The 14,840-nt window shown below is 39.4% G+C and overlaps 1 protein-coding gene across 1 annotated transcript; it reads left to right on the top strand.

Moving 5' to 3' along the window:
* Nucleotides 1-262: 262 nt before the first annotated feature.
* Nucleotides 263-13,333, top strand: CHRNB4 (cholinergic receptor nicotinic beta 4 subunit). Its single transcript, XM_005521402.3, has 6 exons — nucleotides 263-365; nucleotides 5,001-5,146; nucleotides 6,923-6,967; nucleotides 7,093-7,202; nucleotides 9,640-10,612; nucleotides 12,667-13,333. The coding sequence occupies exons 1-6, from the start codon at nucleotides 311-313 to the stop codon at nucleotides 12,805-12,807; spliced, it is 1,470 nt and encodes a 489-aa protein (XP_005521459.1). The 5' UTR covers nucleotides 263-310; the 3' UTR covers nucleotides 12,808-13,333.
* Nucleotides 13,334-14,840: the final 1,507 nt, after the last annotated feature.

Raw genomic sequence — 14,840 nt, 5'->3', positions numbered from 1 at the left:
CATCATGTCTCTTAGCTTGCTCTTTCATTTCCTCTTTTGCAACGTTATCACATTATGTTCACTCTTCTTATTTGCTTTTCTTTTTCACAAAGCTCTTTAAACAGCTGCAAAGGGGGAGGGACCACTATGCTCACGAAAATTCCACTTTGCAGAACGCTTCTGTCAGGTCCTACTGTCTGTCTCTTTCCAGGCATTTCATACCTCCAAGATTCAGGTTTGCTTTTACATCTCTTCCCTGTGCATCCCTGCCAACAGAGCCTATTGCCAGCTGTCTAAGCTGAAGAACAGTAATCCACATCTTCTTACTGCCATGGGGAAAATGCACACCCTCGTTCTCTTTGTAGTGGGCTCCTTTTGTCTGAACGGTAAGTGACCTTTTCTTTTTCATCAGTTTCAGAACAGTGAGAGCTTTTGGGGGGTACGAGGTAGGACAGTGACATGAGCTCCGTAACTATTACCTTGGGAGGCTGCTGACTTTAAGAGGATGTATAAAATTGGTTATTTCAGTGTTGTTTTGGGCTTGTTTGGTATCAGCACATGCACTACGATGGATATGGACAGGCAGTTAGGTTGAATATAAAATTACATAACTGTAGGAGATGAAAATGATAATGACTAAATAATATCCCTTTAGATGCTCCCAGGATCATCTGTGATAGGAAAAGCAGATATTGTGCTGAAGGTGAAAAAATGAACCATGACATGATCCATAAATTGACAGATCTCATCCCTCTACTATTATTTTCTCAAGTTCCTGTGTTTTGCAAAATTCATAATTCCTAATTTTTTTAACTAGAATGGAAACAGTATAGATTAAGTTGTCATACGTAAATATATGCATACGTAAATAAAAGGCATATATTTATGCTTTTTATGCAAGAACATTTCCCTCAGTCTGTCAGGATTTCTTGGATATGTTTTAGCCAACACAAACAGCCTGACAGCAGCATGAAATAGTGAATTTAGCATGGGAGCTTATTCCCATGGAGAGGCTCCACTGAAGTGCTCTCACAGAAACTGGCTGAAACTGAACCAAGATCAGATCACACACTTCCCATTATTACCTATTCATTCCACACTTCTTTTGTTTCTTCCTTCTCTGAAAGGCAACTTTAGAAAACATCTGCTTTGCAACAAAAGGAGAGGAAGGGGCTGCTTTAGATTTTTTAATTATACACTTCTAAACCCATGAGTATTTCCTTTTTTATTTGCATTAATTGCAGTGTAAAAATGAGAAGTCTTTAAAATACAGTAAATGCACTGCTACTTCCATTGGAACAATATGCATTCCAAATCAGCATGTGTTCTTCTAGGAGGATATGAAAATCTTTTTTTTGAGAGTATGTTGAGAAGTAACAACATCATGAAGTAATTTCAGAGAAGATAATGGGACTGCTTCATTGCTGCTTCTTACTTGCTCCTTATTAATTACAGATGAGAACTTGGTGTGTCACTAGTGAGACAGTAAACTACCAAAATGGTAACACATGCTACAATGTTACTTCTAAACAAATACTATTTCAACATTTATTACAGAAATAGTAATTATTACTGAATTCAGAGAAACACTAGAAATAATGTCATGTTAAATTTTGAAATGTAGACAGTGATAACAGCAAACTTGCCTGTATCTTTCACTATTGCTTCTGATTCTTTTCTGTGAAAATCACTTCAACAAATTTGTCATTACACTGAAATCAAACAGCATAACACAGGATGTCTAGTTACTTCATTTTATATATTTGAATTAGACAATGTAAAAAGGAAAGTCTCCACAGCAGAGTGAATGAAGTCCATGGTTTAATTTCTTCTGCTGTGAAATTGGAAGCATCTTGGTGCAATTTTTTTTTTAATGCTCATAGTCCCACAGAGAAAACAAACTTACTGAGGAATGCACTGCAAGTTATGTGGCAATTGCTCTCCTTGTCACAGAGCAGATGTGTAGCATGTTCAGTGAAGCTAAAATAATTTCCCCCAGCTCAGGATCCACCCCAATGGGCTTTATTTATTATTGCTTTCAGTACACAAATATACTCCACTCCCAAATTATGATTGCTTGATCATTGCTGTTAAAATCATGTCTAAAAGCTTCAGTCTACCCTCTGCAACATCTCTGGTGATTACTGCTATTAGGAAAAAAAACATTTTGTGGGGGAAACTGCACTTCCATTTCTTCCAACCCTGAGAGAAAAAAGAGAAGTTTCAAAGGCCTGGCTACTGACACACAATGCACATGAAGATGAAACTGGATGCCTGGTAATTTTGTTCTCATTAAGTGCCATCTGGTTTAGTTATCATTAGTGCAATCTGCTAGACTGTTAATGGAAAGTAGACTATAAAAATTAGACAAGAAACACTCCTTTTCCCAGTATTCACAGAGAGATTGGTTTTAACAAGTTTTAAAAACACTGCAGGGCTGACATCTAGTGGTGATACAGGCTTCTGAGCGAGGTGACAGAGTAGCCCCTTTATTTCTGATTACTAAGTTACAAAGGCTGAACTGGTATAGCAATTTTATAAAGGATTATCCCTAATGAAGGAATGCCTTCACTAAGTACAGGTAATAATTTCTCAAAGAGATTCATTGTTGAATAAATGTTTTTTTATAATTAAAGTCCTGGCTTGCCATGAATCTTCATAGAGTTTATTAATAGTCAGTACCTGGAAATCTGAGCTGTTCTCATCAGACATGCAGACCCCACAGTACGTTTGGATTTGCAGACCAGATGATTGTGATTCTAAATGCATGTTTCAGAGTAAAAACTAATTACAAATCCAGAATTAACTTTCTGCAACTATTCTACAGTTCCTACTTCTTACTCTCTCTTTAGCAAATACTCCCTATGCTGGAATATTCACAGACAAGGCAGAAATACAGTGAAAACATAGTTAACAATTCAAACAAGAACTCACATCTTTGTTAACAGTATTCAGTGACAACTGAATGAAACAAACCAACTGACAATTTATTTATATTTGAATTACAGCCATGTGCTTACATCACTTACATATGCAAAAGTGGGAATGTCTACTAAAAATATATATCTACTACAAACAATTCCCACATAAAACTCCACCAAATAAAATAACCTTAACAATGATTCTCTCTTGAACTACCACAGGACTTCTAAACTATCCTTTAACCACAAGAAGATTCATTCCTAGAACATGGCCCTCTTTTCTTTACAGTATCACATCTAGCTTTTCCTTGATTGCTATACCCCAAAATCCACCCCAGAATCTAAAGCTTAGAAAGATTCAGCATAGCTCTAGCTTGATAAGCTTTTGATTAGGCACCTTGCATTGAGAACAAATGTCATATTAGAATATCATGTGGTATAGGGCTTTTATAATGACTTGCAGGGAGGTACAAAGCAAGAGTGAATCAAAAAGCAAACTGACCCAACAAACACAGATACATTCATCCAAATTTGTTTTCCCAAATGCCTTGGAAAGTATTTGAGAAGCCTGTTCTAAAGAACAAATTTATAGTTAAGTACAGATGAAAAATTTGGGCTACCAGGCCATGCTGGTCTTACAAGAATTAAATCAAGCCTGGTGTTTACCTCAACCTTTCCACAGAGCTTGTAAAAGTTGTTCTTAGATATGAAATCTCTGTTTGATAATCTTTCCTTTTACCTCACTCCACTTTCTCACTGGATCAGAAATAAGAAGGTCTTAGGGTATTTTTTTAACCTGAATTGGATTCAGAAGGATTTCAAGTTTCAATAGAGACTTGTTCAGCCTAGCAACTTGCAGCCCAGTTCACAAGGAAATGTGGCACCTTACAGACATGCACACAAACTTTGCTTATCAAATCCTGGCTTTTTGGTGTCTGCCTTTCCCCAGATTTCAGGGATATGCTACAACATAAAAACCCCCAGAACAAATTAATGTACCACAAATTTAAAACACTTGCATGGCCAATGTTTTTTACTGTGTGGAATTGGTCTGGGAAATAATGAAGCAAGTATGCTGTAAGGACACTACCCTCATTTCTGAAATATCTAGAGGTGAATTAGGTGAGCTGAATTAGGTGATCTTTTCTATGGAAGAGTCATTCTCTCAATTGCATTGGAACCTGCTTTCACTAACACTGTAATTTCATCAGCATCACAACACAGAACTGCCCAACACATAGCACAGTGTCTCTGGCTCAGTTCTGTTGGCAGGAGGATGAGAACCTTGCTCATCAATATTGTCAGGTGGTCAACAGTGGTTTGAAAAGTCCACTGGGATGACTTTAAAAAGCACACAAAGAACATGAGAACGGAATAAACAACCCTGGGGTTGTGCCAAAAGCTGCTCTGCTCCACAGGGAATGTTCAGGCTTGTTTGACAGTAACCTGTAGATACTATATTTTGTAGTCACTGGACTTCAGCTTGGGTAATCAAAGATTTACAATGTTTGTGCTACTCCACAAATCAGGTTCTACTTCCACATAAAATAAGCCTAACATACTGCATTGGGTTTTCAAATTTTGAAACAGAAACATCACTAGCTACCAGAGAGTCCCCACTCATTAAAAAATCTTTTATGCCACCTACAGTTGGTTTTCTCTAAATCAGAATCTTTAAATTTGTATGTGTACCTGCAACTCTGTCTCCTACAGCACTAAAGAGAGAAGTCACAGCTGGACCCCTCCCCTTGGATCATAGAATAATTCTTCCCCTGCTATTAAGAGGGTGGCTGTCTCCCAATTTCTGAGTGAAATCCTAAAAGTATCTACCAATTTCAGCTTCACATTTTATTGCAAAAAACCCCAAAAGGGTTCTGATTGATCTACTTTGATCTGTGCTCTGCAAAAGACAGTCAACTTCAGCAGAACAGATATCAGTGCAAGCACCATATCCTCCTGTTCACATAAACCTACAGTCTTTAGAAAATCAAAAGCTGTCATTATTTCCCAAAGATGATCTGATGCATAGATATTCTGTGACCCCCTACATCATGTCACTTTAGTCTCCTTCCCATAATCCTGTTTTGTGATGCTTTACAGGAAGCATGGCAGCAGATGCTGAAGAAAAATTAATGAACCACCTACTGAGTCCTGACAGATACAATAAGTTAATTCGGCCAGCTGTCAACTCCTCCCAACTGGTATCCATAGAGCTGCAGGTTTCCCTGGCACAGCTCATCAGTGTGGTAAGTTCAAATTAGGCTATGCCTTTACATTCAATACCACCTGCACAGCACTCTAAGTAATAGTTATACTGGTACTGCTACGTCTCTGCTCTTTCCTCATTTGTGTAACACTATTAATAGGCAGAGTCCATACATGCAATTAACTGGTTTTCACAATGGACCTACAATGGGGAAATCAGTTTATGCCTAGGCATTGAAGGACTGGGGCCAGATCTTCATCCAATAGAATTCCATCTAGCTAAAATTCAAAATCATTCCACCAATTTCAGCACAGTTACTGTAAGTTACCCCAGGTCAGGACCCATCCTGGACTGTGCACACCAGCAATGTGCACACCATCCACCATCAGTGGAATGCTAATCCATCTTCTACTGAAGTGGTTCAGTGGCCTGAAAACAAGTGACAAAGCCACATCCAAACCACGTGACATACCAGGAATACCAATAAAGAACACTGGAATGTTGAAAAGAAAACCACACATAATTCTGGCTGGAATAGCTTAACATGGTTAAAACAATCCTCATGTTCAATAAAAACTACTTCAGTGGGTCTAAAAGACATTTTCACCCACAAGGTTAGTATGTGTTTGACAGTTATTCCAAGGTATAAAAACATAATTACTAAGAGATGCTAACATTAATTGCAGTGGGAATGAGAGCCAGCATGTAAGTGGGAATAATTTCCTGAACTGGGGCTTTCAACTCTGCTGCTCTCTCCCTGGATGTCAAAGAAGATACAGATGACTGCCTCCCTATCAGAATTTGTATAAGGGCTAGTGACTGGACTACTGCAAACTTTTAGAGACATAAAGAATTTATGTCCTGAAATTCAATTGGAAATGAGAGAGACTCTGTTGGAACAAAAGGGAAACTGTACAAACAGCTGAAGTTTCATACACACATGTAGACTGTATATTATATATAGATAGACATAGATGTATATATGTATACACACAGGATTCAATGCCATGTATACCAGATGATTCTAGTTAAGTGTTCTCTCTCTCCTGGGGAACTCCATCTGGACACAGACATGCCTCTGTACATCCTGCACTACCACCATGAACACAGTGTCCCTCCAGACTGCAGATTCTGGGCATAAAAAGGGAGGTGTCTTCCTCCAGAGGCCCCAGAGGTAATCAACAACCTAAACAAGGTGGATGAATGAGCAAGGATCAAGACTAGCACAGTTCTGTCCCTATCCCTCTATAGTCTCACTCTTCAAGCAGAACAAAATTAGGCATCTTTTAGGCTCCAACAATCTCAAGCATCTTCAGGATCAAAGAATTAACTCATTTTCTTGCAGAAATCCTCATGACAGATCTTCTACAGGGAGGTTTCTCTTCTGGACTGCTGTCCAGAGACAGCAGTTCATGAAGCAGAGCCTGCCAGCTAAGAGATTACATGGCAAACCTTACACCAACCTCACACAACCTCATGTAGGCCTCCCCGATGGTCAAATGTCCTTCCTGTTTCAAATCAAAGGTGGAGAAGGGGGGTGGGGGAGGAAAACAGCAAGGTGGTGGTCATTGTTTCCAAATAACTACACTCACTCCTGCCATAACTGTTGTTGTTAAAAGGCATTTGGAATTCTGTATTTATGGGGTTGCTATTTATCATCAGTATGTGCACAAGCCTGGCCATCTTACCTCAGAGAAACATCTGTCTTGAAATACACTAGATAAAATAATGCTCAAAAATCCACTGAGTAAATCTTATTACTGCAATAAAGTGAAACATTTTAGAGACCAGTTTTTGTCTCCATTTTTCCCTGCAGAATGAACGGGAGCAGATCATGACTACGAATGTCTGGCTGAACCAGGTAACAAACCAACATAGAAATGGCTCTTGCAAACCACAAATGTGACTGCTTTCACTCCATCACATGATTGTTTTGTTAGTGCTGCTCTGGACACTCCCATCACTACTCTACAATTCTTCTCTTAGGAGTGGATTGATTATCGACTGGCTTGGAAACCCTCTGACTATGAAGGAATAAATAAGCTGAGAATACCTGCAAAACACATCTGGTTGCCAGATATCGTGCTTTACAATAAGTAAGTAAAACTGCTGTAGTTTATGCAAACAATGAACAAAATTTTAATCAAGGAACAAACATCAGAAACAATGAAGTAGGTCTGGAAAAATTTTAAAACTGAATTTTGTCACTTTTAGATAGTAGCAAGTGTATCTGACTGGGCTACTGGCTTAAAGATAATTTTAGTAACATCAGCACTCTGCTTAAAGAAATCCCAGCAGAGCTGGAAGATGTCTGCAGCGTGAGCAGTCACAGCAGAGGATCCATGACAAGGCTTACAACTGAGATTTATCTGAAAATAGACTGTATGGAAAGAATGAATTGTAGGTATAAATCCAGTTGCAAGAAGACATCTGGAATCCTATCAGACATCTTAGGGTCTAAGATACAGCTTTGTCTCCTTCTACCACAGACCCCAGGACATAAAGCTGTTACAAAGTTCACACATACCATAACTCAAGGTGTTCATACTCATGTAGAAAACCAAATTGTATTCCATTTTGATAAAGCAATGAAAAAATCTATTCTGTGAATACATAATAAATCTGTCACCATTTGACCCTGTTGCTTTATAGTTCATAGAAAAATATGATCTTTCAAAAAAACAGCTAGCTGACAATTTTCTTTTACTTTGGTTTAAGACTCTAGCAAAACCTTGAAGTGGATGATAAATGTTTTTTTTTTTAATAATCAAAATGTCTGCTTTTATAATACTTTGAAAACCAATGAATTCATGAATACATGATGATTTATGAACATATACAGATGGGAAACCCAGGAAGTTTATATATAACTGAGTTAAGTCCTTCGAATCCTACTACTGGAAACCAGATTTGATGAACACTAAACTAATGTATTAGTCACAAAATAATTCAGCCAGTGGATTAGGATGTACTCTGCCTGCTCAAAGCTTATTGTGGTAAATTGTGACTCTGCTCTCTGCTTCTTTTTGCTACTGGCCAAGTGATACCATTTAATAGTTTGTAGAAATAGAAAGGAATAGTTTCAAAAGGTTTTTTAAATGCACAGGAACAAGCCTCACTGTATTGGATTTCTACATTAGTACAAAGCCTCAATTGAATTTTAGCTAAAGGACAATTCCATGTACTTTCCTGCTGCTGGAGCAGAGTTTCACAGGCATCATTCAGTTCAAGGTGCTCAGGAAAACACAAAGTATGTCCCTATGCCCACAGCTCTGTCTGTGACCTGTGCAGAGGGCTCCGAGACTGCAGTCCAGCCTCTTCCCACAGCAGAGACAGGGCAGTCAGCACCAGAACTCACATATTCCCAGCCCAGGAGTCTGCCCAGCACACGGCATGGCACGACAGCAAAGCTAACTCAGGGAGTACAGACAGATATGTCAGAACTAAGATACAATTAATTTCTCAAAAAATAGCTCTTTTATTGGCAATGAACTAACAACCCCTGTTAGTGGCTGTAGCCACTCGCTCCTGTGTCTGGTTGTTTCACTGTCTGCATGAATTAGCTGCAAAAGTCTCAGCTCACTCATTGCCTCACCCAGGTGAGCCCTTTCCAGAGCCAAACCTAACTGATTCAGACACATATGCCAAGCCTTAGATATTTGTAGCATTTCCTTGCTTAGGAAAAAAAACCCATCACCCTTAGCACTGAAATAGCACTATTTTCCATGGTGCCTTGTCAACAAACATGAATACAACCTTGGGATACTTAATGGCTTAAACAGCCCTACCTTGTTTGCCCAGACTTTTAGGCAGGAGAAGATACTACTGACAGATAATGATCTTCTCCCTGAGTTAAAGAAACCATCATAATATAGAAGACTCCTCTGGTGGAAGTTCAGCAGTTGGAAGAGATACAAAGCCAAGATTATTTGTGGGCGCTAAGAATGCCATGGCTTATCTGTTTTGTAATAAGTAAACATTAACTGGAGTGACGCAATAAATTATAACCCATATAATTACATTTCCTCTGCCTCCACTCTCCCTGCATTTCTAACTAATGCTGCTCATACTTATTTTCTTGTAATTCGGGGGTGATGCTTTGTGTTCTTAGCGTGGCTATGTTCCAGATCAAAGGTACCTCTGTTTTCACATGGCATGATCTCATTTTTACTCAGCCTTCAGAGATGTTGGAAGCTTTAATTACTTGAGCAAACATTAACAAAATACATCAATTTTTTTGGATGAAACAGAGGTGTGTATTTGGTATTTAATAATAATTTTATAACTTTTTTTTCTGTAAGTATTGGACCAAAAATCGACTATTTGACTGGGAGAAATGCATATGTCAATCTGCCTACAAATTATAGCTTCCAACAGCATAGATTTCAGAATAAAAGTATTACTAAACTTTGATTCTTGGAACAACTGGGGTCGGTCCACATGACCAAGAATGTCATTCCTTTTCTGTTTTGAACTATGTTTTTCCTCCTAGTATTTTATCACTTTCTCCCCTTTCTCTTCTCCTCTCGTTAGTGCGGATGGCACGTACGAAGTCTCGCTGTACACAAATGCCATTGTAAAGAACAATGGAAGCATTCGCTGGCTGCCACCAGCCATTTACAAGAGTGCCTGCAAGATTGAAGTGAAGCATTTCCCATTTGACCAACAAAACTGCACACTGAAGTTCCGGTCCTGGACATACGACCACACAGAAATTGATATGGTGCTTAAGACTTCCATGGCAAGCATGGACGACTTCACCCCAAGTGGAGAGTGGGACATTGTCGCACTCCCAGGAAGAAGAACTGTAAATCCTCTGGACCCCAATTATGTCGATGTGACATATGACTTCATTATTAAAAGGAAACCACTTTTTTATACCATCAATCTTATCATTCCCTGTGTGCTAATTACATCCTTAGCCATCCTAGTATTCTACTTGCCTTCAGACTGTGGTGAAAAAATGACCTTATGCATATCTGTGTTGCTTGCCTTGACTGTGTTCTTGCTGCTGATCTCCAAAATTGTCCCTCCAACATCTCTAGATGTTCCACTGATTGGGAAGTATCTCATGTTTACAATGGTGCTGGTGACCTTCTCAATAGTTACCAGTGTCTGTGTGCTCAATGTCCATCACAGATCTCCAAGTACTCACACTATGCCCCCCTGGGTAAAGCTGGTTTTCCTTGAAAGACTCCCAGCCTATCTGTTCATGAAGCGTCCAGAAAATAATTCTCCACAGCAAAAGCCATGCAACTGCAAAAAGACAAAAGCAGAGAATCCTTGTATGGAGCCATCTGACTTCTACAAGAACTCTACCTATTTTCTGAATACAGCTTCTGCCAAAAGATATGGTATGAAAGTTTCTGAAACACTTGACAATGTCAGCAGTCATCGAGATTTTAGGTTAAGAACAGGCACGACATTTTCTCCTGAAGTGCAAGAAGCAATTGATGGAGTCAGTTTTATAGCAGAGCACATGAAAAGCGATGACAACGACCAGAGTGTAAGTAAAAATGAGAAATCCCTGTCCTTCCAAACTTCATCTCCTGTCCTCCTCTGTAACATGCTGTTCCTCAGAAAGCATATTTGAACTCTCTAGCTATTGTAAAGATTTTAGAGAGATTCTAGATATAGCTCATTAGAGGAAGTAATTTATGCCATTAATGAGCAGCAATTTGGTACCTGCAAATATTCTGATAAATAACATGGCTATTTCTACAAAAAGAGTTTGCTGACTGCCCAGTAAGTCACGAAACACTCTTAAAAAAGCTTCATTGTCATGTTCATGTGGTGACTGGCAGAGGAAGAAAATTATATTCAGTTCCAGGTTAGAAATAGAATATTTTTCACCGTTTTGAATCAATAAGACTGCGAATAGACCCACAGCCAGGCGAAGTTAACCAGAAACAACATACCTGCAGCTCATGCATTTATTTACCTAACTGAGCACAGCAGGAAAATTCAGCAAAATTGGTAGAAGGCCTTTGCAAACACCCTCTCTGGGCTAAGACACCTGTCTGTATATGGCAGACACCATGGGTAAGATTAAAAATCTCAGCAGAGGTTTTTACTTTCATTTGAGTTATTTATATATATACCAGACTCATTAATGGTTAGGAGAAATACTTCATTTAAGCAGTGCTGCTGCTGCTGCTCTATTCCCCTGCCCTACTCACAGACCACTAGCTACACAATAGAGCTGATAGAAGCACTCTGTGAGTAATGCTTGGAAAACTCTGGTGGGTCACAGGTTTTTTTTTAAACAAGCACACACAGTTGGGACAAAATCATCCTCATACCTACCATTGTCCTCTCTCTAATCCAGACCCCAGTGAGACTCCAGGTTCTCTATTCCTCTTGTGCTTCCCCTCCCTCAGCCAAGCCAATTAAATAAAGTCTGGTTTCTGATCCTGCAGAAGTCCCTAGAGGAGCATGCTGCTGAGTAGCTCATGTTTTCTATTAACTGAAATTACTGTCAATATAAATAAAGAAGTTCAGCTATTAACATTAGACATGAGCTTGTAAACATTGAAACTGACTGAACAGAAACTGACTTCAGAGTGCAGGAAAAGGTTTTCTAATAGCTCAGAAATTCTTGCAAGGATGTGTTGCACACTAAAGGATCTACAAAGCTTTTACCTGATAGTAAGAAAAATTTTCAAGAGCATTTTATATATTGAAAATCCACTTACTGCTTTTCACATAGGGTCCTCTGACATTACATATAATTTTTCTATATTCATAACTTTGTTCTCTGCTTCCTTCCGTTATCACAGAGGTCTGATAACAGCTGTTCATGTACATTTATATGGTCTGACTGCAGAAGCATTCAATTCCCATTAGCAGCAGTGGGAATTAAAAGTGTGCACCGAAGAAAAAATATGTAATATTCTAATATTGGACATGATTCAACTGACAAGGATGATAAAGTCACTGATGTGAGGACATCCCACGTGTAACTAGAATCAATGAGAGGAAATATTATTCCTGAGATGCAAATGAAGATTGATATATTTCCCCTTTACAATAATAGTCCAATTAGTCACTTCAGTCTGAGACAGAATCTAAGGCCATGACTCTCACAGACAACACATGCAGGGCAAAAAGGGATTTTAATAAAAGCAACAGTATTAATATGCATTAAGCCCCATGAATAAGATGACTCCTGATAAGAAAAGAACTCTGAAGCTAACCTTGTTTAACAGCAATAAACACCATCTATTTTTGCCCACTGAGATTAAGAGAATTTACGAACTAAAATTGAAGAAAAAAAATTCCTTAATTGGATTATAGTATGGGTCCTTCAGGGATGGCACCACACCAGGCAACCACACTCAGTATCTGTTGTATCCAAAAAATCTAAGAAATATTTACTGTATTTTTCTCCACTGCTCAGATGGGTTGTAGGAGAAAAATCCCTTACCAAGCCTAAAGCCAGTTTATTCCCTGAACCTTGAGATCTCTTTTCTTTTGATAAACAAAAACTCAGCATTAGCAAGAAGAAGACCAAAAGAATATGACAAATTTCTAATATCTTTAATTGGCTTTTTCTTCCAGGTCATTGAAGATTGGAAGTATGTTGCCATGGTAGTGGACAGGCTGTTTCTCTGGATATTTGTCCTTGTTTGTGTCCTGGGGACTGTTGGATTATTTCTGCAACCACTTTTTCAAAACCACACTGCTGCCATAAACCCTTAGCTCTTATTTAAAATGGTCAATACTTACACAGACATTTGGTCTCATTCTGCTCTCAGTTCCCTTTTGTTAACTCCACAGAGATGCCAAGTGAGTTGCACTTACATCTCTTAGAATAGGGAAAAAGAAAGTAGAACTTGACTTACTGGGATAGGAAAGAAAAGGAAACAAACAAAACATTTTTTTTTTCCAGCGAGTCCAGTACTTCTGGTGATATCTTGCCCTTTTTTCAATTATTTGAAATCTGAATATTACACTGAAAGATTTTTACTGTACAAGATGTCATCCTGGCATCATCACCATCATTATAATATTATTATTAGGTATTTTAAATATATTGCCTTAGGAGGGATATTTTCCTTCCTTAGAATACTGCAATTTCCCTATTACAAAGAAGGTACTGCTGTGAAATTTATTTCCTTCAAATGCATCAAAACTATTTGTGTCTGATTTATAAAGATTTTGCAAGTGGGTTTGATACTTAAATCTGAACTGAGAAACAGAAACACTTCTGAGGTAACCACTGAAAGGTTTCTCACTTGACACCTCTGGTAGCTGATGGATCAACAAAGGCCAAATTAATGTATGATAAATAAACATGTATAATACTCTGTTTGATGATGAAATAAAAATAAAATATAAAATTTTCCTTTATATACCTTTAGTCCACAAATTTCCTGCAAGTTTACCAGCTCGTGTATCTGGGGCACAAACACACTTTAATGAGTCTAAGGCTATGCACACTAATCCCATATCATGCACAGGAAAACAACAGGAGAAGACAGTGGTGAAAGGCAGCAAGAATGAGAGGACACCTGGGAACACACACATCTATGTGTGTTTTTCTGGGGAGATTTTAATGTGGATTTAAGTATAACCCTCAACAAATCAGCTAGGGAAGCACATAGAGTCTTAGAATCTTTGGCAAAGGAAAGATCAAGACCCTAGACCCGCATCACAGGACAATCCCACCACAGTTTGTTCCAGGTAACCTGTAAAAAAAGAGAAGTGGGCTCTTGCACTTTTCAAGTTAAACCAATATCAGTTTTCCCTTGGGATGCTATGAGGACACACAACAATTGTATCACCATTGGTAAGTACAACTAATGCCTGGTGAACAAACTTGAAATCCACTATTACTTGCGAAGGAGATTTGAGGCTCACCTCTCCCAGAGGGATTAGCTGACACCTAAACCTGTGTTGTTCAACAAGCCACAGCAGAGGACAGTTCCACCTCTACTTAGCTTCACCAAGACCAAGCTAAGTTTCTGCCCAGATTGCCATTCCCAGGCAGCCCCAGATAAGCACATAGACTTAGCTGTGCCAAGACAGCTTCATCCACACCTTTGCAGTTGTTCAGAGAGCTGCAGGACTTCTTCACTTGCTCCCAGCCTGTGGCTGAACTCCCCTGCACCAGTGGCACACACCCCCATCCCTGAGGCCTGGGAGGGCTCCCCAGGGGCCTGAGCACTTCAGCAGGGCCGGGTGCCCAGCAGTCTGAGAAGGAGATGGGGGAAAAGTATCACAAGTGGGGTTGGTGAGGCTGTCTTCAGCCCCACATTAGGGTTCACATTGTCACTCTCCCTTCCATTCCCCTTCCCCTAAGCGCTGTAACTGTGTTCCTCATGCAGACAGGGCAAGGAGGTGAGGGATAACTGTAGGACTGCCTGCCCTACTGATGCAGGTACACTCTGGGTGGGATCACCATATCCTCCTCTCACAGTGTGGGCAGCCCCCGGCCATCTCCCCAAACATTAACTATTCTGGACACTCCCATGGTGACTGGTGGGTAGTGTAAAGTTTAAATGGGTGAAAAGGGCTTTCCTTGCCTTAAATGTTACCTTCTCCTTTTCAGACCTAGAGAGCAGAGCTACTCCTCAGCAGGCAACTGAAACAGCTGTGAGATGAGATGGGGCACAGCCAGCCCCGGGAACAGAGGGTTGCCTTTCCCAAGCAAGGAGATGCTGCTGTATGTTAGGTTACATCCCAACCACAGGTGCACACACTGCCCCAGCTGCTGAACAGCTTTTTCTGCT

Source organism: Pseudopodoces humilis, chromosome 16, assembly GCF_049639895.1.
Source record: "Pseudopodoces humilis isolate 2021_Gansu_Grassland_sample_001 chromosome 16, ASM4963989v1, whole genome shotgun sequence".
Classification (NCBI taxonomy): domain Eukaryota; kingdom Metazoa; phylum Chordata; class Aves; order Passeriformes; family Paridae; genus Pseudopodoces; species Pseudopodoces humilis.
Note: the sequence above shows the minus strand (reverse complement) of the source record. Positions and strands in the feature narration are given on the sequence as shown.